Source organism: Meles meles, chromosome 17, assembly GCF_922984935.1.
Source record: "Meles meles chromosome 17, mMelMel3.1 paternal haplotype, whole genome shotgun sequence".
Lineage (NCBI taxonomy): Eukaryota > Metazoa > Chordata > Mammalia > Carnivora > Mustelidae > Meles > Meles meles.
This window is the reverse complement of record NC_060082.1, coordinates 16,032,394-16,054,481: the sequence shown is the minus strand read 5'-3', so window position 1 is coordinate 16,054,481 and position 22,088 is coordinate 16,032,394. Positions and strand designations below refer to the sequence as shown.

Sequence of the window (22,088 nt, the reverse complement as noted above, 5' to 3'; positions counted from 1 at the left end):
TATCATCAGAGAACTTGTTCCAAAATAGAAATGTTAGTGTAGCCGAGGTCATCTGTTTTAGTTCTTCCTACACTTCCTACACTTTACTTTTGTACTGTTGGTACACAATTTTGTATAAATAAGAATCACGTATTTATATCTGGTTGTATTTAGGTTTTAAACTTTATGAGAAGTCTCATATTTCAATTTCAGTAATTAACCCACACTTCTGATTAAAGGTTGCATGACATCAGGGATAAATGGGAAGGACAATCCAAGCTCTGGGTTCCAACAACCCAGTTTCCTCTGGATAAGGTGAAAGAAAATCATTATATTGTTGTCTTTCTGCTTATGGTGACAGTGTGGGAAGATAGTCCTGCCTAAAAATTTGATAGCAGGGAAAAAAGAAAAACAAACAAACAAACAAAACTAATCTCAAATCTTCTGCCAGTTATTTGTCTAAAGGTGAAGATTGCTCTGTTCTTTGGAAAGTTACAATAATGGCCTGATCTTCTAAGCATCAGTAAGCACTGGGCATGGTCTACGTTAAGAAACTTTCTCTATGAAAGGTTAGATAGCAAGTATCATAGTTTCAAAGGCCACGTGATCTCTGTCAAGACTGCTCACCTCTGCCATTGTGGTGTGAAAATAGCCATAGACCTGGCTGTGTCTCCATAAAACTATGTTTCCATAAAATCTTATTTACAAAGACAGATAATGAGTCAGATTTGACCTTTGAGCCACAGTTTATCAATGACTGTCCAGAAATAAGAAGATAAAGGAGAATTGAAACAGTTCTGCCTAGTAATTGTGGAATCTTCCATAGCAGATCTGGGAAATTTTAGCAGATCATATTTTCACTGTTAGGAGTATTATCCTTGAGAACATCTTGTTTTACCTTAGGAGGGGTGTGTGTGTGTGTGTGTGTGTGTGTGTGTGCGCATTGTATGAGAGAAAGAGAGGGGAGGAGGGGGACGGAAAGATATTAATTAAAGAGTGTTAAATAAAGGTACCCTTTAGAGAGGTGCAAGCAGATTTCAGGGATGGGGAAGGATGTGTAAAATACACAAGGAGTAGGAACAACAGGAAGGCACTTTACCTATTTTAAGGGAAGACATGGTTTAACAAGCATTCTCATCAGAGCTAGACCTCTGAAGGAGGGATAACTTACATGAAGTGTGACCATCTAAGAATGCAAACACTTCCAGAACTGTGGAGAAACAGGGGAAAATAAATCCCCTGGCAATGGTTTCCCTGTGTCCTGAATCTCTTGCTAGCACCTCCCATTGGCTAACACAAATTGCAAGTCAGAGGGAAGGGAGCCCATGTGATGTAGTCCCTAATTTAAGTTTCACATAGCACATAGGAAAAAGAAAAAGGAAAAAAAAAAATAAGGAGTGTGAAAGTGGCTTAGCATTATTTCCAGGAGTTACCACAGATGACAAGGTGCTGTAGGATCCACAAGGAAACATTATTTTTGACAATGTTTTTGACAATGTATTTATTGCATTTAAAAATGCAATAAACTGGGGCGCCTGGGTGGCTCAGTGGTTTAAGCCTCTGCCTTCGGCTCAGGTCATGATCTCAGGGTCCTGGGATCGAGCCCCACATCGGGCTTTCTGCTCAGCGGGGAGCCTGCTTCCCCCTCTCTCTCTGCCTGCCTCTCTGCCTACTTGTGATCTCTCTCTGTCAAATAAATAAATAAATTCTTTAAAAAAATAAAAAAATAAAAATGCAATAAACTGCACTTACTAAAGTATACAACTTCCTAAGTTTGGACCGGACATGTACATCCAGAAAATCATCACCACAATCAAAATAATGAACATAACCATCACTCAGAAAGTTTCCTTGTACCCCTTGGTAATTCCCCCCACCAAATACCTTTCCATTTCTCATGCCCAGACACTGATCTGCCCACTTTCTATGACTAAAGACTTGTTTATATATTCTAGAATTTTACATAAATGTAATCACACAGTACTTACAGTTATATTTATGTTCATTTAATTATTTTTATACTCATCTGGTTTTTATGTGTTGTATTTCATCCCTTTTTATGGTTGAGAAGCCTTTCATTTTAAGGAATGGAATTTGTTTAGCCTTTCACCCGATAATCAACAGTTGGATTGTTTCTACCTTTGGCTGTTACAAATAAAGTTGATATAAATATTTGTGTAACAGTTTTTATAAGAACATGGAAATAGTGAGTTGAATGGTGGTCCCCAAAATATATGCCCAAGTCCTAATCCCTGAAACTGTGAATGTGAATTTATTTGAAATAGGATTTTTACAGATGAAATTAAGTTAGGGAATCTTGAAATGAAATCATCCTGGATTTAGAGTGGGCCATAAATCCAATGACTGATGACTGGGATCCTTATAAAAGAGATGAAAGGGAGATCTGATGCACAAAGACACCTTGCATTTCTGGGGAAAACCCCACCTCATTGTGCATATATTCTTCTTCTTCTTCTTTTTTTTTTTTTTTTAAGATTTTATTTATTTATTTGACAGAGAGAGAGGGAGAGATCACAAGTAGGCAGACAGAGAACCCAATGCAGGGCTCAATCCCAGGACCCTGGGATCATGACCTGGGCCGAAGGCAGAGGTTTAACCCACTGAGCCACCCAGGCGCCTGGTTTTGTTTTTTTATCCAGTCTGATGAACCTTGCCTTAATTGGTGTGTTTAGACCATTTACATTTAATGTGATTATTGATATGGCTTGGTTTAAATCTACCATCTTGCTAATTGTTTTCTATTTCTATCTTGCTTTACTCTTTTTATACCTTCTTTTGGATTAATTAAGTATATTTGTTATGATTCTGTTTCTCTTGTTGTCTTAGAAGAACAAACATGTCTCTGTTAAGGTGATATTTGAGCAGAGTTCTAAAGAAGCGAGCCCTTTGTCTATCTCAAGGAAAAACTTCATAAGCAGAGGGAAAAGCAAGGTGTAAAACCCTGAAGTTGGAGCATATCTGACGTTTTGGAATAATAACAAGGTGGCCAGTGTACTTGGAATGGAGTAGAGAGGTAGGAATGAACATGGGAAGAAGATAGCAGGAGACTGAATGCTGATAGGTGGTGTATGAGATCATCTCAGGCCTTAATAGTTTTCTGGGAGTGTTCATGGAACTTTCTTTGCTTCAGGCAAAGGCCTTTGCTGTCATTTCCACCCCAAATTAAACAAAACCTCCTCTGAATCACCACCAAAATCTGCCCAAGGGAACCTCAGGACTAATCTGTTCATGCCAATTTTCCCATTTTATACTGTTGTGCACAAAAATTCAGCACTTAGGTTTTTCATTCTCCAGTCTTCTCCCCCAGCACACAACCTTTCCAATGTGAGCTTTGGAATTTATGGTCCCTCAAAAGGAAAATTCCCTTTACCCTCACTCTCTTTTCTAAATATTCCTGGCACAGGATAAAAGCAGGGTCTCCCCTACGGACACTGGCTCCCTTGCTTCCTTCTCAACTATAGGTTATTTTCTTTCCCATAATCCTCATACCATGGTCCTGGAGGGGAGATGGCATTAGGACCCGACACCAGTCTTTCCAGATTATTGTCCTTACATCTTCCCCTTAAACTATAACTTCTTTGATGAGTTTGCCATCAGATTAGGAATGTGTTTTGTTTGTTCAGGTTTGAGGGATGGGATCCAGTGAACCTCTGAGTATTTTTCCTTTTTTTATGGTTTGCCTTTAGATATTGACAGTTCGGTGGGAGGTTAGTAATCTCATGCCTATGGTTATAACCTTTGATACACAGAGTATACCATTCCAGATGTACCCAAATAATGGGTGTATCAACACCCGGGATGGGCCAAAGATAACCATAATAACAATGACAACAGCAAACACTGGGCAAATTATCTATCCTTGTGGCTCTGTCTATCTTTATGTGTTGGCTAGATATGGTCTTTTTTCATCTACATAAAGACATAACTGTAATAATTATCTTCCACCTCTCTTGAATTACCAGTTTTTGCTCTCTACTAAATGGTTTCCATCAGTATATAGTTATTTCTTTTACCATCTTTACAAAGCCTTCTTTTGACCTTACTTTCCCTGCTTGCTACTGTCCATTTCTTTACTTTTCTTTACAGCAAAACCCCACTGATCATGTTCTTTCTCCCACTGCTGTACTAGAACTATCTTTACTTAGGTGGTCACCAATTTTCTTCATGTTACTAAATCCAGTGGTCAATTCTCAGTTATTGTATTTGACCCATTATCTCAGTGGACCCCCTAATTCCTTGGTTTTCCTCCATCTTACCAGAATTCCTTTTTCCTTGGCTGGATCTTCTTCCTCTCCCAGTCTCCCAAATTAGGTAGTCAAGGGCTCTCTCCCGAACCCTATTCTTGTCTCATTCTACACTCTCCCTCTTACAATCTTAGTCAGTTCCATGTCTCTACCAGCCATTTCAATATTGCTAATCCCTAAGTTTTATTTTGGCAAAGATTAAAAGTATTTTCAGTTTGAACCTCTCTTCCAAACTTCCAACTTCCATATACAAATGTGTTTTGGGATTTCTTTTCTTTCAGTGCCCATGGATCTTGGTCATGCCACTTTGAAGAATGAAGAAGGAGACCAGACATAGAGTGGTTGACAGCAAAGCAAAGTTTATTGGGAGACAGTACAAAGCTCCTGGAAGAGGGAGGGGACCTGAGAGTGTTGCCATTTGGGCATTTAAATCCAGGTGTTTGTTTGTTTGTTTTTTAAAGATTTTATTTATTTGACAGAGATCACAAGTAGGCAGAGAGGCAGGCAGAGAGGGAGGAAGGGAAGCAGGCTCCCCGCTGAGCAGAGAGCCCAATGCAGGGCTCAATCCCAGGATCCTGAGATCATGACCTGAGCCAAAGGCAGAGGCTTTAACCCACTGAGCCACCCAGGTACCCCTAAATCCAGGTGTTTTATGGGCTTGTTGGCAGGCTGCTTTAATCTGATTAATTTTCCACCTGCCTACCACCCAATCAGGTTTTTGTCCATGTGCTCACCTACCAATCAGATAGTTGTTCACGTGGGAAAGGGTGGCAGGCTCCTTCCAGGGTGGTGTAGAATAACAGGATGGGATATTTTTCCTTTTAAGGGTAGTTTTCTCTCAGAACAGGTCCCTTGCCCCTGCCTGCTGGTCTTCCAACTATCCTCCTACAACTGCCTACTCAACATCTCACTTGAATACCTACTAAGGGATTCTGCACACAATCCCACTGTGGGGAAAGGAGGGGTTTACCTGCCACCATCAAGCAATTCTCTGGACACCAGTCGGGGAGGGTGGTGCAGTTCTACAATTCAATTCAATTCTGACACTATCTGTTGGGCGGGCTGGGAAACCGGGGCTCCAAAATGGCGGATCTTCCTGCCAACCCTCTCCAAGATGGCGGACTTTCCCGCCATCCTTACTGCGGCCTCCATGTCACCGCCAGGAAACTGAAACTCTCCACCCAGGAACTTCCCAATTGGGAACTGCCCATCAGGGACTTTCCCCGCCCCATACTCTCCGATCACCACATACCTTACCATATATGGACACGAGTCTGTGTGGTACCTTGACCCGATAAAAGGCCCTCACCAACTCCCTCCCAGCGTGACTTCTCCACTAGGCTGTCCAGAGTCTCAGAACCTCGCCTGAGGGTGCCCACCTCCTCCCAGCGCGACTTTCCTGGCTCCCCTTCTCCTGAGCCCTGAAACGTCGCCGGAGAGTGCCTTTAATAAATCTTGCCTTGCGCCTACCTTGCCTGGTGTCATGTTTACCTTGCCTGCGAAACTTTACACTATCTACTTGGACTCCATAGGTTAAGAGCTCAGTCCTACAGAGTGTCCTCTATTTCAGATGCCAATCACAAGCCTAGTTTCTTACCCGTGCTTCTGATTGATGGGCTATAGATCGGAGGGTCCCCCAACTTACTCTTTGGACTTGAGACACCAGTTGCAAAGTAAGGTTGCTCTCTGTGCTTCTGACTGGTGGTCACAAATTACAGGTTCCTGCAAACCTCTCCTTGGGTTTGATTCATTTGTTAGAGCAGCTCACACAACTCAGGAAACCCATTTACTCCCTAGATCATGGATACATTACAAAAGGATATACCTCAGGAATATTCAGGTGGAAGAGATTTAAAGAGCAAGATATGGGAAAAGGGTACGGAGATTCCATGCCCTCTCAGAGAGTGCCAATACCCCTGAATCCACATGTTCACCAACTTGGAAGCTGTCTCAGCCCTGTCTCTTCGGGTTTTACAAAGGCTTCATTGATTAAATCATTGGCCGTTGGTAATTGATTCTTCCTGGAGGTGGGTGTTGGGGGTGGTGGGACTAAAAGTTCCAACCCACTAATCACAGGGTTGGGTCTTTGAGGAACTAGCCCCTAACCTTAGGTTATTTAACTGATTTCCAGAAGTCACTCATTATATAACTAAAGAAATGCTTATTGTTCTCATCATTTAGGAATTTATAATGGTTTTAGGAGTTCTGTCCTAGAACAGAGGATGAAGGCCAAATACCTATTTCTTATTATAAATCATACTAGCACGAGCCTTAGGTTAACTCCATATTGCCTCTTGAATTCCTTAAAGGCAAAAATCTGTTAGTAAGTGATCTTTTTTACATTCTTCCAAGGTATGGGCCTAGGAAAAATTAAGCGGCCTTTTTTGGGCACCTAATTTCTATCTTGCAACTTTGAATGCAGAGTTTCAGATTCTGGTAGGAAGCAGATATTATGGGTTAGAGCAAGGACAGCTAACACTGTTTAAAGTATGAGCAAGTCTTAATTTCCTGCTCTTTTAATTGGAACTGTTACTCATCTTCTCAGTATAAAGTGAAGGTTTAAGGTATACACTGCAGAGAGGTCCTGAAATTAAACTGCCTACCTGCAAATTCCTGCTATGCCACTTGCCAGCTATGTAATTTTAAGCAAGTTTCCCGATCATTTTAAGTCTCAGTTTTTTTTTAATTTGTAAAATAGTAGTAATAATAGATGTGAAGAAAAAAAATGACAAGAAATATCTAAACCATCTAGCATGTGATAAATCCTTAATAAGTCCTGTTAAAAACAAGACCATAGGCCCAAAATGATATCACTTAGGCCAAATCTAAGTGCCAGGTGGCACCTAACCTGACTGCAGTGTCAACCTCCCCCGGAAATGTAAGTTTTAGCCAGTCATTCAGAAATTTTCTAACCGGTACCAATAAAATAATTTGTTACATGGGCCTTCTCCATCCCTCAAAAAGATGAGGTAGTTTCAATAACACCCCCTATCCCTCCTTGTAAAGGACGATGATCTTGCCTGAAAAATCTTTTCTTTTGCTACTAATTTGCTTGCCCCACTTTCCTTCTTATAAAAACCCTCTATTTTGTAAAAATCCTCAGAGTCTCCCCTCTACTTGCTAGATAGGACGCTGCCCAGTTCATGAATTGTTTAATAAAGCCAACTAGATCTTCAAATCTACTCAGTTGAATTTTGTTTTTTAACAAGACAAAATAGCTATTATTATTAATATCATCATTAACTGAGGTAATATTTATCTTGTAAGTCGTGCTCTCCTCTTTTAAAGCAAATTTGGATAAAGTCATATCATGGGTATATTTTTCAGCAGTGTTCTTAAAAATTATGACAATGAAAATAAAATCATAACATCATGTAAGTCTTGTTTGAATTCTTAATGTTAAAATTATTATTATTATTATTTTTAAGATTTTATTTATTTATTGGACAGACAGATCACAAGCAGTCAGAGAGGCAGGCAGAGAGAGAGGAGGAAGCAGGCTCCCAGGGAGCCTGATACGGCCTCAGTCCCAGGACCCTGGGATCATGACCCGAGCCGAAGACAGAGGCTTTATTTAACCCACTGAGCCACCCAAGCTCCCTTAATGTTAAAATTATTAAAAACAAAAAACCCACAATTCACGCTAAGAACTGTTAAAATCCAACTGAGTAAAATTGCAGATCTAATTGGCTTTAATCAGTGATTCAGGAATTGGGCAGATCCTTAGAGTGATACAAAATGAAGGGTTTTTAGAGGCAAAGGAAGGTAGGACTGGGAGGTTAGAAAGACTAAATTATTTCAGGCAGGGTTACCTTCCCTCCGGGAAGTACAGAGGCCTTATCTGGCAGGTTACCTCACTAATGCTGATCTGGAAATTCCAGACTAATTGGTTTAAATTTCCACTGCTAGGAGAGGCTGAAACTGCAATTAGGTTAGGCATTAAGTGTTTTTTTGTTTGTTTGTTTTGTTTTGTTTTTGTTTTTTAAGATTTTATTTTTAAGTAATCTCCACACCTAAATTGGGGCTCCAACTGAGGTCGCAAGAACGGGATGGCAAGAAACAACTCCCATATTCTTCCCACTAACCCAACCAGGCCTCCACAGGTTAGACATTTAGTCTTGATGGGGATTAGCAAAAGTGACTCCATATTGGGACTATTTCTTTTAAACAGAATTTAGTACCACAGATCAATAAACTCTGAAACACACTGCACTGTCTTTGTTCGCCAATATGAAGTGTTATAGTGTTAAGATTTTATTTTGGGGGGCGCCTGGGTGGCTCAGCGGGTTAAGCCTCTGCCTTCAGCTCAGGTCATGATCCCGGAGTCCTGGAATCCACCCCCACATGGGGCTCTCTGCTCGGTGGGGAGCCTGCTTCCTTCTCTCTCTCTGCCTGCCTCTCTGCCTACTTGTGGACTGTGCCAGCCGGGTACCCCTCTGTGTTAAGATTTTAAAAATATACTTCAGTAGCCACTAAGTTTTGGGCTTCCAATATATATACTATTTAAAGCAAACATTTTTTTAAAAAAGTGTGCATTTGGGTGTGACTACCACTGAACGCTTACCATATTCCAGAAACACACTGCCCTACAGTCAAAGGGTTGTTTGTTGGTGTCCTTTTGTTTCCTTCCCTGCTTAACAAAACAAAAAACAAACTTGCTGGGGGACCAGCGTGGAGACTGAAGAAGGTAATACACTAACGCCCTTGCTGCGGTAAACACTGTAAAGAAGTTATAAAATCCCCACATGTTCACAGCACGGACACCTCCCACGTTTAGGCATCCACCACTAGCTCTCGGGAAACTTCCCTTTACCTCCCAAATCCGTGTGGAGAAAGGAGACAATAAATAAAGTTGCTTAAGGGCAGTTTGCCCAGACTTGCCCCCAAACTGGGGCATCTGACTCGCGGCGTCAGAAAACCTCACATGTAAAAGCGACAGGCTGGGAGCACGCGGCGGGGAGGAAAGACTCGGAATCCCGCCCGAGCGGGCGGCGGGCCAGGAGCACATTCCCTCATCTCCCTTCGCGCCGGCCCCGCTGGGCTGGGAAGCTCCTCCCCGGTCTTTCCTTCCTCCTCCTCCACCTCCTTCGCGGCAGCGGCGGGCGAAGGGGCGAGCGCTGCGGCATTTTGTCCCCAGCGGCGACCCCTTCTCCCAGGCGGGCAGCGGCGGCCGCCGTGGCGGTGGCGGTGGCGGCGGCGGCTGAGCGCTAGGAGAGGTCCGGGCCGGCCCTGCGGCCTGGAGGCCGCGAGGGGCGGAGGCCGGGCCGCCCTCCCGCGCTGCGGGAGCGGAGGGGGAGAGGCGGCGGCGAGGGAGCTTGGTTCCGCCGCGGGGAAGGTGGGGGAGGCTCCGCACACCTCCCGCCCTCCGGCGGCCGGCGCCGCCGCCGCCCCGCTGGCCCAGCCACAGCCTCCGCCGCCGCCTCCGCCGCCTCCGCCTCTGCCGCCGCCGCCTCGGGCTCCCGCCGCGGGCTCGACGGCCCCGGCCGGAGAGGGCGGGCGGCGTGCGCGCCCGGAGCCACCGGAGATGGCGGGAGGGCACTGCGGCAGCTTCCCCGCGGCGGCGGCCGGCAGCGGCGAGATCGTGCAGCTGAACGTGGGGGGGACCAGGTGAGTCGGCGGAGAAGGGGCTCCGGGCCGGGATGCCGCGGGCGGCCTGCAGGGGCGCGACGGGGGCGGCGTGTCGCGGGGCCAGGGGCGAAGGTGGGAGCCGAGCCAGGTGGGGCACGCGGGGGACCCTCCCGGCGGGAGGAATGTCGGCGGGGCTGGAGCTGCGGTCTGGGCCCCGGGAGGAGCGGCTGCAGGGCCTCTGGAATGGGCGCGAGCCGGGCCCATGTGCCGGAGGCCGCCTTCCTAGAATGCCAACCTTTGTCCCTCCCCCTTTCTGAGCTATCGGCCTAAGAGGAACAGTAAAAGGCCTTCCTTACCTCACATTACGGTGTATTTGAGGAATTTATTTTGTAGAAGCCTGGCCTCGTGGTTTGACTCTTGCAGATGAACCTCCCTTCTCTCCGGGCAACAGGGGGGGTCGGTTGGCTTGGATGCGGAGTGCAGTGTTCTTTTCCCCTCCTAATTAAGGAGGGTGTGTAATCTCAGGATTTCGGTGGATGGGGTGCAGTCGATTGGCAGTACGTTGTTGTTTATTTTTCTGTTTCTGGGTGCATGGCTTTGGATGATCTGTTCAACTTGCAGGGCAATGGGTCCAGGAACTGCAGTTTTAACAGTTCTGGAAAGCCTTGGATATTGGCACAGTGTGGCACAGAGTAGACAGACTGAAACCTCTTTATCCTCTCTCTGCTTTCCACTCCCTGTCTGTGCCTTTTATTAAGCTTTTGGGGGGGATCATTTTTTGTGGATTTGCTATGGCTTATGAGTCACTCTTCTCAGAAATGGGACTTTGCCAGTTCTGTTGGAAGGAAGGGGTGGTTGAGTTTAAAGCTTGGTGGGAGATGAAATGCTCGAGAATGTGAAAGGGTTTCAGCATGTGAAACTTAACTAATATTTCTTAAAATGCAAAACAGCATCAGTGTGGGCCGTAGGAATAAAATGTATCATGTTTTAATCCTAAACACTTAATCATTTTCTAAGTGTGCCAGAGAATTCAGCACAAGAAACAGTAATTCTTCATTCTTTCCCTGTTCTTTTCTGTCACATCCGGAAACAAAACTGTTTAACAGTGTAAGATAAGATACTACATTATTGCGTTATACAGCTACCGGTCCTTTGGAGAACATTTATGTCTCCTAATGTAAGAAATGGATTTTTTTCCCTAAAATCACATGAAAATTTCGCAGGTTTGGTAACTTCCGGATGCAAAAAATGGGCCGACTATTCCACAAGAGTTGGTCTAGAGTGTGTGTTAATACTGAGGAGTAGCACTAGAGGCATTTAAAATCCCTGTCCTGGTTCCTAATTGCTAGAGATTGTGGACATCTTTTTTCAGGCATTGTAGAGGACGTACGTTAGTGTGAAAAAAATTAAATATGTTGTTATTTACTGCGTGTTGAAAGTGGGTGGGTCAATGAGTGCATTCTTGTTAATGAGTGTAGAATTCAGTTTACATTTTTAAATCATAAAAGGCAGCCGTCTTGGAGCTGGAACATTTTATTTTGTTTCACTGGGTATAGAACTAGATCATAATAGGATCCAAGGTTTTCTTTCTATTTGCAAAGAATACAAAATAAGGTAAATGTATTATTATTATATTGAACAATTTAGAAAAGGTGAAAGTTGTTAGGTAGGAATGAGAAATTAAGTAAAAATACCACGAACTTTAAGTTTGCAAAGATGACATAGTTTATGAAATAAGTAATGACATGACCTATAGAAAAATAGAACATCCAGCTCCAGGCATTCTGAGAATATTTTCTTGAGTTACTTTGAATCATAGACTCTTGGGAGTATTTTAGGACTAGAAGGGATTCAGAAGGCATCTGTACATGTTGTACAGAACATATTAACACAATCGCTTAAATCATTGTAAAGGAAAAAAAAAGTCCTGATTTCATTGTCATTAAAGTTGAGGAATTGCCACTGGGAGAACCACCTGTGGCATAGAATAAAAGTAGACTCTGAGGTGATAGAGTAAAAATCAAAAGGAGAGCGTACTGTGAGCAGAGAAGCATATGTTACAGGTAAGATGTGTGGTGTTGTTTCTGTTGTGTCTTCCGGGTGCCCTACCCCCCCCCCCCCGCCCCAAGGATATGAAACTGGAAATACTCAACGGATTATAAAAATGAGCAATGTTTTTTATGATTTGTTTTACATGTATGAGTGATTCAGGAAATAGAGAAGATGAGGTTTCATTTAGAATTAACATTATTTACCAAAAAAAACCCCTAAAGAAGTGAAAGAAACCTAATATGACTCAATTTGTGATTAATTCTGTTATGAATGGGTATGATTTGAGGCCTCATGAGAGAACTGACTTACTTGTCTTAGCATATAATACCTTCTAGTTCCATTCAGGTCATTGCAAATGGTAAGATTTCATTTTTCTGATGGCTGAGTAATATTCATTGTATATGTATACCACATCTTTTTTATGTCATCTTCTTGGCACATTGTGGGTATGAGATTAAAAAAAAACCAAAAAACACTAGAAAAGCTTTCAAGGGGTGCCTGGGTGGCCCAGTGGGTTAAAGCCTCTGCCTTCAGTTCAGGTCATGATCCTAGAGTCCTGGGATCAAGCCCCACATCGGGCTCTCTGCTCAGCAGGGAGTCTGCTTCCTCCTCTCTCTGCCTGCTTCTCTGCCTACTTATGATCTTTGTCTGTCAAATAAATAAATAAATAAAATCTTTAAAAAAAAAAGGCTTTCAAATATATTGTAGAAAATTATGCTTGTCATATATAATTTTAAATGTCATTTTTATGAAGTCATACTTGGATCTTAGTTTTAAAGGTCTCTGGGGTTTTTGTTGTTATTGTGTGTGTGTGTGTGTGTGTGTGTGTGTGTGTGTGTGTGTGTTTCCCATTTGTCTTCTCTTGTTTGAAAAAAGAAATTGGTGGGGTGAGGATCCAGTCCCTTTGCCCAGAGATTTCAAATTATTAAACCTACCCCAAACTGCTGATTTTAATTCAAATTGCTAATACAACTTTAAGCAGACCTGTGTAATTTTCTAAGTAACACAGAATTTGAGTTATCTGGCAAACTATTTGCTCAATAATCAGTAAATGTGAAAGATTATAAATTATAATGACCTTATTTAGAATTAATTTGATATCCTCCAGAACACAGTGATTTATTATTATTATTATTATTATTATTATTATTACTTTTCTTTAAATTTGGGCAGTTGATCCTTGTATCTTTCAGTTTGCCATTCACTGGACTTGGCTTTTATTTATTTGGCCAAGTCAATTTCCTTTGACTGTTGTAATCTGTTCCTCAGTTTTTCTTAAGATTCTGCTAAGATATAGATTTAGGAAAATTTGCCATGGTTTCTTGAATAAACTGCTTGGATCCTTTCAATCTGGTTAATGGGCACAGGGACTGCTTTAAAGCAGTGATAATAGTGTTAGATAATGAATGTGGAGGAACAAAGCTGTCTCTTAGGCTCTCTTCTGTGTGAGGACACGTGATGGCAACAGCAACAGGTAGTTGGCTGCAGTAGGCTGGGATGAAGTCCCCCCAGAACTGGTGCTACTGAGACAACTTGAACTTGATCAGATGGCAGTTAACCTCAGAACAGCTACTTAATTGAGCAGTTTTTGAATGAATGAATGCAACAAAAGCTCAAAAAGATAATAAAGGATAGACTATTTGGAAAAGCCTTTAAGGAGAAGGTAACATCTGAGGGGTCTCAAGAAAATGGATGGAGGCGAAGATACCGAAATGGTAGGAAGCACGAATTGTCTGGGGTATTGAAGTATTGCCTTATTAGATGGGAAGACATTCGTGTTGGAAAGATGAAAGAGGACGCAAAGATAATCTTGAATGTTAAGTTGAGAAGTTCGAATTCGTTGTGATGGACTTGTTGATTCTTCAGATGGGCATGCTGGAAAGTAGGGTTTTAAGAAGCAGTGTATGTCAGTGAGCTAATTATTTGATTTGTTGAGAGCTCTTCAAATAATCTTAACTCTGAATTGAAAGTGGAGAAATTTTAAAATAATAAATGTACAATACTGATATAGCTATAGCTGTGTAACAACTTGTAAATTATTAGCCAGCATATTAAAGCAGGTTAGCGAATATTGAAATTTCAAATCATGTCCTTATTCATAATAACAGATAATTTTTAATTGCAGATTTAGTACCTCAAGACAAACTCTTATGTGGATTCCAGATTCTTTTTTTTCCAGGTATTTCATGTAATTCTTTAATACCATTTTTAAAAAACTTGATCATTAAAATAATAAAAAGCTCCCTTTTTCTGGTTAATGTTTTTATTTGTTGGATAAAAAAATCTAAACTCCTAAAATAGAATTAAAATTTTTTTATTTTACTTTGGAGGTAGGATGATTCATTTGTATTGGTCTTTGATATTTGATAAATAATTAGTACATTTTATTCATTGTCAGATTTTAAGAACTAACTCTGGCTTATTCATGTCTTCTAGTTTGCTGAGTGGAAGAATTTCAACACTTCGAGATGAAACTGGTGCTGTGAGTATAACATGTTGATATATGTTTCTAAACTGAATCAACTAATGCTTGCAATGCTTGACCCTTATTATATAGTGACTAACAGACAGAAAAACTAATCTTGTAATAACCGCTAAATGAAAGTGACATATATGTACTTAAAAAGTTTGATTTCTTGGGGCGCCTGGGTGGCTCAGTGGGTTAAAGCCTCTGCCTTCGGCTCGGGTCATGATCCCGGGGTCCTGGGATCGAGCTCTACATCGGGCTCTCTGCTTCGCGGGGAGCCTGCTTCCTCCTCTCTCTTTGCCTGCCTCTCTGCCTATTTGTGATTTCTCTCTGTCAAATAAAGAAAATATTTAAAAAAAAGTTTAATTTCTTGTTGTATATAGTTTTTCTATAGTTAATAGACAGGAATTCTAAATGAAATAGTGAATATAACAACTTAAGTATGTAGAGGGATGTGAGGATATGAGCTCACATTGTCCGGAGAGGAAGTACTTTTATTTTTTTATTTTATTTTATTTTTTAAAGATTTTATTTATTTATTTGACACACAGAGAGATCACAAGTAGGCAGAGAGGCAGGCAGAGAGAAGGGTGGAAGCAGGTTCCCACTGAGCAGAGAGCTGGATGTGGGTCTCTATCCCAGGACCCAGAGATCATGACCTGAGCCGAAGGCAGAGGCTTAACCCACTGAGTCATCCAGGCGCCTGTGGAAGTACTTTTAATCAGTAATTAAAACTTTAACAATAAATAGATAAATATAAATAAAATATTTTGATACTGAGTTAGAATGCTAAGATTGTTAATTAGTGAAGTCCTGCGATTTCTGTTTGTTGGAGAATAACCTGAAGAACTTGTGCAGCAATGGAGAAGTGAGGGAAGGACAGAACTATTAGGTTTTAGTACAAAAATATGGGTTTATACATTTAAGAAACAGTTATAATGTGTGCAGCATTGTATATAAAATAAATGGCTAGTACTCATTTAAAAAAAAAAAAAAAGCTTTCCGAATGGAGGCAACAAACTGGCCAGAGGTATTTATTTGCTGTGATGGGATTTGCATATGAAAAGCAGCAAAAGCAGGTTTGTCCATATGAGATTATAAAAAAGATAACAGTAATAAGATTCTCTATGATCTGTGGTGTTTCTCCAGCTTCTCATTGGTTCTAATGAAAACAAAAGCAAGAATTTATGAAGTTAGAACAGCCTCATTCATTGTATAAACATAATCATAGTATAAAGAGCTTTACTGTAAGCTACCATTCCCCCGTCTAGCTGACTAACCTAAGCTTTAAGAGCTGTTCAGTTTTACGATCCATGCTTTTATAATCAATTCAAAATAGCATTGGTATACATTCCCGTAGAAAGTTATCAAATATATATTTCATATTTTCTAAAGCGTTTTATTTTCTTCGTATGTATTCTGTGGTTTTAAGAAATGTTTTTTGTCGTCATCCCCCATCCCCAGCTTTTGAGGAAATTGGGGTAATAAGATGTAAAGGTATTAGGAGAATAGTATTCTTTTCCAGTTTTTTTTTTTTTAAGATTTTATTTATTTATTTGACAGAGAGATCACAAGCAGACAGAGAGGCAGGCAGAGAGAGAGAGAGGGAAGCAGGCTCGCTGCCGAGCAGAGAGCCCGATGCGGGACTCGATCCCAGGACCCTGAGATCATGACCTGACCCAAAGGCAGCGGCCCAACCCACTGCGCCTTTTTTTTGAAGATTTTATTTGAGGGAGAGAAAGAAGAGAATGCACTGGAGCAGGAGTGGGGGTGGGGCAGGGACAGAGGGAGAAGGAGACTCCCACTGTGCCCGGAGTCCCACACAGGGCTCAGTCCCAGAACCCTGAGATTATGATTTGAGCCAAAGGCAGATGAGTAACTGACTGAGCCTCCCAGGTGCCCCTCTCTTCCAGTTTTGACAGCAATGTGCAGTATTTACTTTCCTTGATTACCCCTGTGTTATAGAAGTACATTGTTGTTTGAATGATTCACATATGAATCACAAATTATGTCACTGTCACCAATAATTAATATAAGAAGGTATTACTTGTGCGTGATGTTCTTGAAATATTTACTGAATTCTAGTATATTTCAGCTTTGCGCAGTGGCAGTATCGTAGCCAATGAGGTTTATCCGAGGCGCGATTATTGCTAATTGAATTCTAGTATATTTCAGATAAAAATTCTCCCTCGGGTGGCACTTTTACCAAAGATACCAATAAATACATGCCATTTTTCCTACAAATTAAAATACTATGAGTATAATAATAGGTTTTTGGGGTGGGGAGACAGTACTGCATTACATGCACAGAATTAGAATTGCATTCCATCTTTAGAAATACTCAAATTTAAGAGTGGAATCAAGTAAATATAGTATTTAAATACTTTAGTGTTCGTTCCCTAAGTTTGTATTACACATATTTATGTTAGTTTTAATTTGAAAACAAAACAATTTTTAAAAAAACGGTTCTTCTTTTACAGATATTTATTGATCGAGATCCAGCAGCATTCGCACCCATTTTAAATTTCCTTCGGACAAAAGAATTAGACTTACGGTAAGAAACGCGTCCTTTTCAAGTAAATTCTTAGTGATAGGTATGTACTTCTGGTATATTTTGTGGAGAGGAAGGTCCCCCCTCCCCAATTATTTTTGCTGGAAAGTTTTCTCCAAATTAAACTCAACAGAGATCATCTTATCCTCTCTCTTCCTCTAGACTACTCCCAGCAGCTTCCTAACCAGTTTCCTAAGCCTTCAGTCTTTAATTCCTTTGATTGGTTTTCTATACTGTAGCCAAGATTACCTTCTACAAATACAAATCTCATCTGGTTGCTGCCTGCTTAAAACTCTCATTTAAGAGGTGCCTGGGTGGCTCAGTCGTTAAGTGTCTGCCTTCGGCTCAGGTCATGATCCCAGGGTCCTGGGATCGAGCCCCCTGCTCGGGGAAGCCTGCTTCTCCCTCTCCCACTCCCCCTGCTTGTGCTCCCTCTCTCGCTCTGTCTCTCTCTGTCAAATAAATGAAAAATCTTAAAAAACAAAAACCCTCTCATTTAATGTGTTCTTGGATTAATGGCTAGGGATTTTGGACTTTATTGTTTCTTCAGGCTCTCTGTGATCTTGCCTCTGCTGAATTTCTCTTGCTTTGATAGTTTCACCCCTTTCCGGTCCTGGCTTAATCCAGACCTCTTCAGTGATCCCTGCTGTGTCCCCCTAATACAGGTCTTCCTGGTTTCCTGTCCTGCTACCACCACAGCATTCCTTACACGTATTCCTTTTCCAGTAGGCTCTCTTCTGTTCCACTTTAAATTCCAGCAGGGCACGCATTATCCTATATATTCCCAGGATCTAACATGGGTTTTTGTAGATAAACGAAGGACCACTTAAACTATTTCTTTAACTTTGTAACTTTGCCATAGTCTGGATTCCTACCAAGAATTTACAATCTAATTTGAATTTTATTATTCTTTTATTCGTATATTCCCAGTGAACTTTCACTGAGCATCTCTTTATACTTTTTTAGATACAGTTTTTAAAATTCTAATTGTTTAGGGGTGACTGGCTGGCTCAGTTGGTAGAGCTTGTGACTCTTGGTCCCAGGGTTGTGAGTTCGAGCCCCAAATTGGGTGTAGAGATGACTTAAAAATAAAATCTTTTAAAGAAATTTAAAAAAAAAATTCTGGTAGTTTATTTTACCTGCTTCTTTATAATACTTTATATATTTATATATATAAAATATATATTATATATTATTATCATTATATATAATATATATTATATATTATTATCATTATATATAAGATATATAATATATATATATTATATAATAGAGTATGATTTTTGACTTACATTCGCTGGAATATGGGTTCCTTAAAAGTGAACAATTTTTTGGTCTAGTTTATTTCCTGGGATTTTTCCAGTGTTAAAATAGTGCATATAGTAGCTTTTCAATAGATACTTATTGAATGAATAAAAAAGTTCATTGGAGCTTTTTGTTTGTTTTCTTGGTCTAGATGAAAGTGGCATATAAATTACTAACTGCTTACTTCTTCAGTAAAATTATTTTGACACCTAGCATTTGATTAAAGAAGCCTAAATTTACTTCTAGTCAGTGTCCTTGTTGATTAATCCACCATTAGATAACTCAGGAAAGGCAGAACTAGTTAGAATTAAATATCTGCATTTATTGAGTGTTCTACTTGTAAATTGCTTCTCTATTTCACTTTAAGAGGCCTAGCAAATTAAAATTTTGAGTGTTACCTTTTGAAAGAAGATAGGAAGGAATTTTAAAAATACTGTGTTCTAATTCTCTACCCTCCATAAAATTCTTGTGATGCCCTTATCAAACTTAAAATTACATGTTCGTTTTCTTGTCCTCCTCAGGAGACTGGAGTTCTAAAGAACTGCTGTGTCCTGAGCCACCTTGTAATTAGCCAGTCTACTGTTAATACAGAGGGTATTTAACTAGAGTAAGAAAGGCTTAACTGTTTCTGTGTTAAACCACTCACAACCAGTGACAAATAAAAGCAGTTTAACACTGCAGTTGCATATGTTTATTAAACACAGGGATTTTTTTTTTTCTTGAAAGACTTTTTCAGAGCAGTTTCAGGTTTACAACAAAATTGAGAGTGAGAAAAGAGATCTCCCATGTACTTCCTGCTCTAGTCCCACACATACGTAGTCTCTCTCACTATCAACATCATAACCACAGAAAACTCATAGTTTATATTATAGTTAACTCGGGGTATTGTGCATTCTGTGGGTTTAGACAAGTGTATAATGACCCATGTCCATCATTTTATATCGTGCAAGGCATTTTCACTGTCCTAAAAATCTTTTGGGCTCTGCCTATTGATCCCCACTCTGTGCAACCTTTGATCTTTTTATTAGCTCCTTTTCTAGAAAGTAATATATTGGGAAAAATACGGTATGTTGACTTTTCAGATTACCTTTTCTTTAACCAATGCCACACTGCTTTGATTACTATTAGCTTTTTGGTAAATCTTGTAGTTGGGTACTGGCAGTCCTCCAGTTTTATTCTCCTATTGGGGGGACTTGACTCTCCATATAAACTTTAGAATCAGTTTGTCATTATCCATAAAATAACTTGATAGAATTTTGATTAGGATTTAATTGAATTTTAGATGAAGTTCAGAGGAACTGACATCTTCAAAATACTGAATCTTTAATCCATGAACATGGAATACCTTTCCGTTTGTTTAGTTCTTTGATTTTGTTCACTAGAGTTATGTAGTTCGCTTCATATAGATCTTACATAGTTTTTGTTAGATTTATAACTAAGTATATATTTTTTTGCTGCTAACATAAGTAGTATTGTGTTCTTTTTAATTTATTTATTTATTTTCAGCGTAACAGTACTCATTGTTTTTGCACCACACCCAGTGCTCCATGCAATACGTGCCCTCTCTATTACCCTCCACCTGGTTCCCCAACCTCCCACCCTAGTATTATGTTCTTAATTTTAAATTCCATTGTTCTTTATTGGCACATAGCAATTGACTTCTGTATACTAACCTTGTATTCTGCAACCTTACTATAATCATTTATTAGTTCCAGGAGATTTTTGTCTATGTTTTTGGATTTTTCTACATAGATAATCATGTCATCTGTGAATAACCGTTGTATGTCTTCTGTTCCACTCTGTGGAACACTTTCTTGCCGATGGTATTGTTGAGAATTTTTACATCAGTGTTCATGAGAGATACTAGTCTATAGTTTTCTTATAACGTCTTTGGTTTTGGTATTAGCGTAATGCTGGCCTCATAAAATGAGTTAGGAAGTATTCCCTTGTTTCTTTCTTCTGAAAGAGATTTTAGAGAATTGGTATGATTCCTTCCTTAAATATTTGGTAAAATTCACCAGTGAGTCCTTCTGGGTACGTTACTTTCTGTTTTGGAAGATTAGTAATTATTGGTTCAGTTCTTTTAGTAGATACAGGTCTACTCAGATTGTCTCTTTTTTCTTGGGTGAGTTTTTGGCAAATCGTGTCTTTCTTTATTTTATTTTTTTTTTTTTTAAGATTTTATTTATCTATTTGACAGACAGAGATCACAAGTAGGCAGAGAGATAGGCAGAGAGAGAGGAGCAAGCAGGCTCCCTACTGAGCAGAGCCCAATGTTGGGCTTGATCCCAGGACCCTGAGATCATGACCTGAGCTGATGGCAGAGGCTTTAACCCACTGAGCCACCCAGGTGCCCCCAAATTGTGTCTTTAAAGGAATTGGTCCAGGTCCATTTCATCTAGGTATTAGATGTGGGAATAGAATTCTTCATAGTATTCTTTTATTGTCCTTTTAATTTCTATGGAATCTGTAGTGATGCTGACTCATTTCTTTCCAGTTAATATTTTTTAAGTAAGGACAAATTATAACTGAAACCTAAAATGAATCACTAGTATTGTAAGCTCTTTTTTTTTTTTTAAGTATCGTAAACTCTTAATTTTCTGTTGTTTTTACTCTTTGTTTTCATATTATTTGACTGTACTGTAACATCTTCTGGTTAGCCTGTTTCTAAAGCTAGTCTTTTTTCCCCCTCCTGTTTATAGTTTGCTTTTATTTTTGTTCTAATGAGAGGAGGACCACTTATCTGAATTTCTTTGTTCAATAAATATTTATTATGTAGTTATTACATATAAGCACTGTGTGAGGTATACAAAAATAGAAGGAGGTCATGCTGTAGGGAGCTTTACAGTGTAATTGGGGAACTTAAAATACGTGTAGAAATAATTACCATGAAAATAGAAAAGCGACTAATGCCATACAAGAATGATTTCTACTCGTTTGCCTTATTAGGTACTTACTGATAATTAACTTATACTAGACCTTTGAAGCCCTAATCTCTAAGTCACCCAATTCATCTGCATAGGAAAGGAAATGTTTTTGTTGGCATGTAATTTTTTTATTTAGACATTTTAAAATGACTGGAGATACTAGGAAAAAAGTAATTTTTAAAGCCTTATACTTTTTTCACATTAAGAACCTAGTACTACTACTACTGCTTCAGATGATAATCCAAGTTGCTGCTACTGGGGGATATATATCACTTATCTGGTTTTTCTTTGTAGGGGAGTGAGTATTAATGTTCTCAGGCATGAAGCAGAATTTTACGGAATCACTCCATTAGGTATGTGTTGTCCCGATATTTTATATTTATGATTTGACCTTTCATGTAGCAAACTTGCCTAAATGAAATATATTTTATACTAGGTCCTGTTTTTTTTTTTTTTTTTAAGATTTTATTTATTTATTTGACAGATAGATCACAATTAGGGAGAGAGGCAGGCATAGAGAGAGAGGAGGAAGCAGGCTCCCCGCCAAGCAGAGAGCCCGATGTGGGGCTCGATCCCAGGCTAGGTCCTGTTTTTTGATGGACTAGTTCAGGGTGCTTACTTTTTGTGGTTTTCATAGTAAATAGATGTCAACTGATTTAACTTAAGCATTTCCCTTTTCTTACCCTCTTGAACTAGAGAAAATAAAAATGGAGCACTATTTTTCTGTTTGCATGTACTCTTGACAAGTTTGCTTTGAAATGTTTTCAGTAAGAAGGCTTCTCTTGTGTGAGGAATTGGAGCGCTCGTCTTGCGGCAGTGTCCTTTTCCATGGTTACCTGCCTCCACCAGGTACTTCTCATTAATTTAGTCTTTTAAGAAATGGTTTTTATCTGTAAGCGAGTACAAACATGTATATTAGAAAATCTGTTTTGATTATTGAGTTTCTCACGTAAAAATATACTGGAAATGTTGCG

At 39.9% G+C, this 22,088-nt stretch overlaps 1 protein-coding gene and 1 pseudogene across 2 annotated transcripts in view; both read left to right on the top strand.

Moving 5' to 3' along the window:
• The first annotated feature begins 9,312 nt into the window (after positions 1-9,312).
• Positions 9,313-22,088, top strand: part of KCTD3 (potassium channel tetramerization domain containing 3) — a 53,585-nt gene continuing 40,809 nt past the window's right edge. The window contains exons 1-6 of one of the 2 annotated variants that reach the window (XM_045983055.1): positions 9,313-9,851; positions 13,990-14,043; positions 14,301-14,346; positions 16,812-16,885; positions 21,409-21,467; positions 21,883-21,963. In XM_045983055.1, the coding sequence (XP_045839011.1) occupies positions 9,769-9,851; positions 13,990-14,043; positions 14,301-14,346; positions 16,812-16,885; positions 21,409-21,467; positions 21,883-21,963 (397 nt within the window). In that variant the 5' untranslated portion in view covers positions 9,313-9,768. The remainder of the gene's footprint in view (positions 9,852-13,989; positions 14,044-14,300; positions 14,347-16,811; positions 16,886-21,408; positions 21,468-21,882; positions 21,964-22,088) is intronic. The other variant, XM_045983054.1, reaches the window with a different exon arrangement.
• On the top strand, positions 16,425-16,575 carry LOC123928582 (annotated as a pseudogene).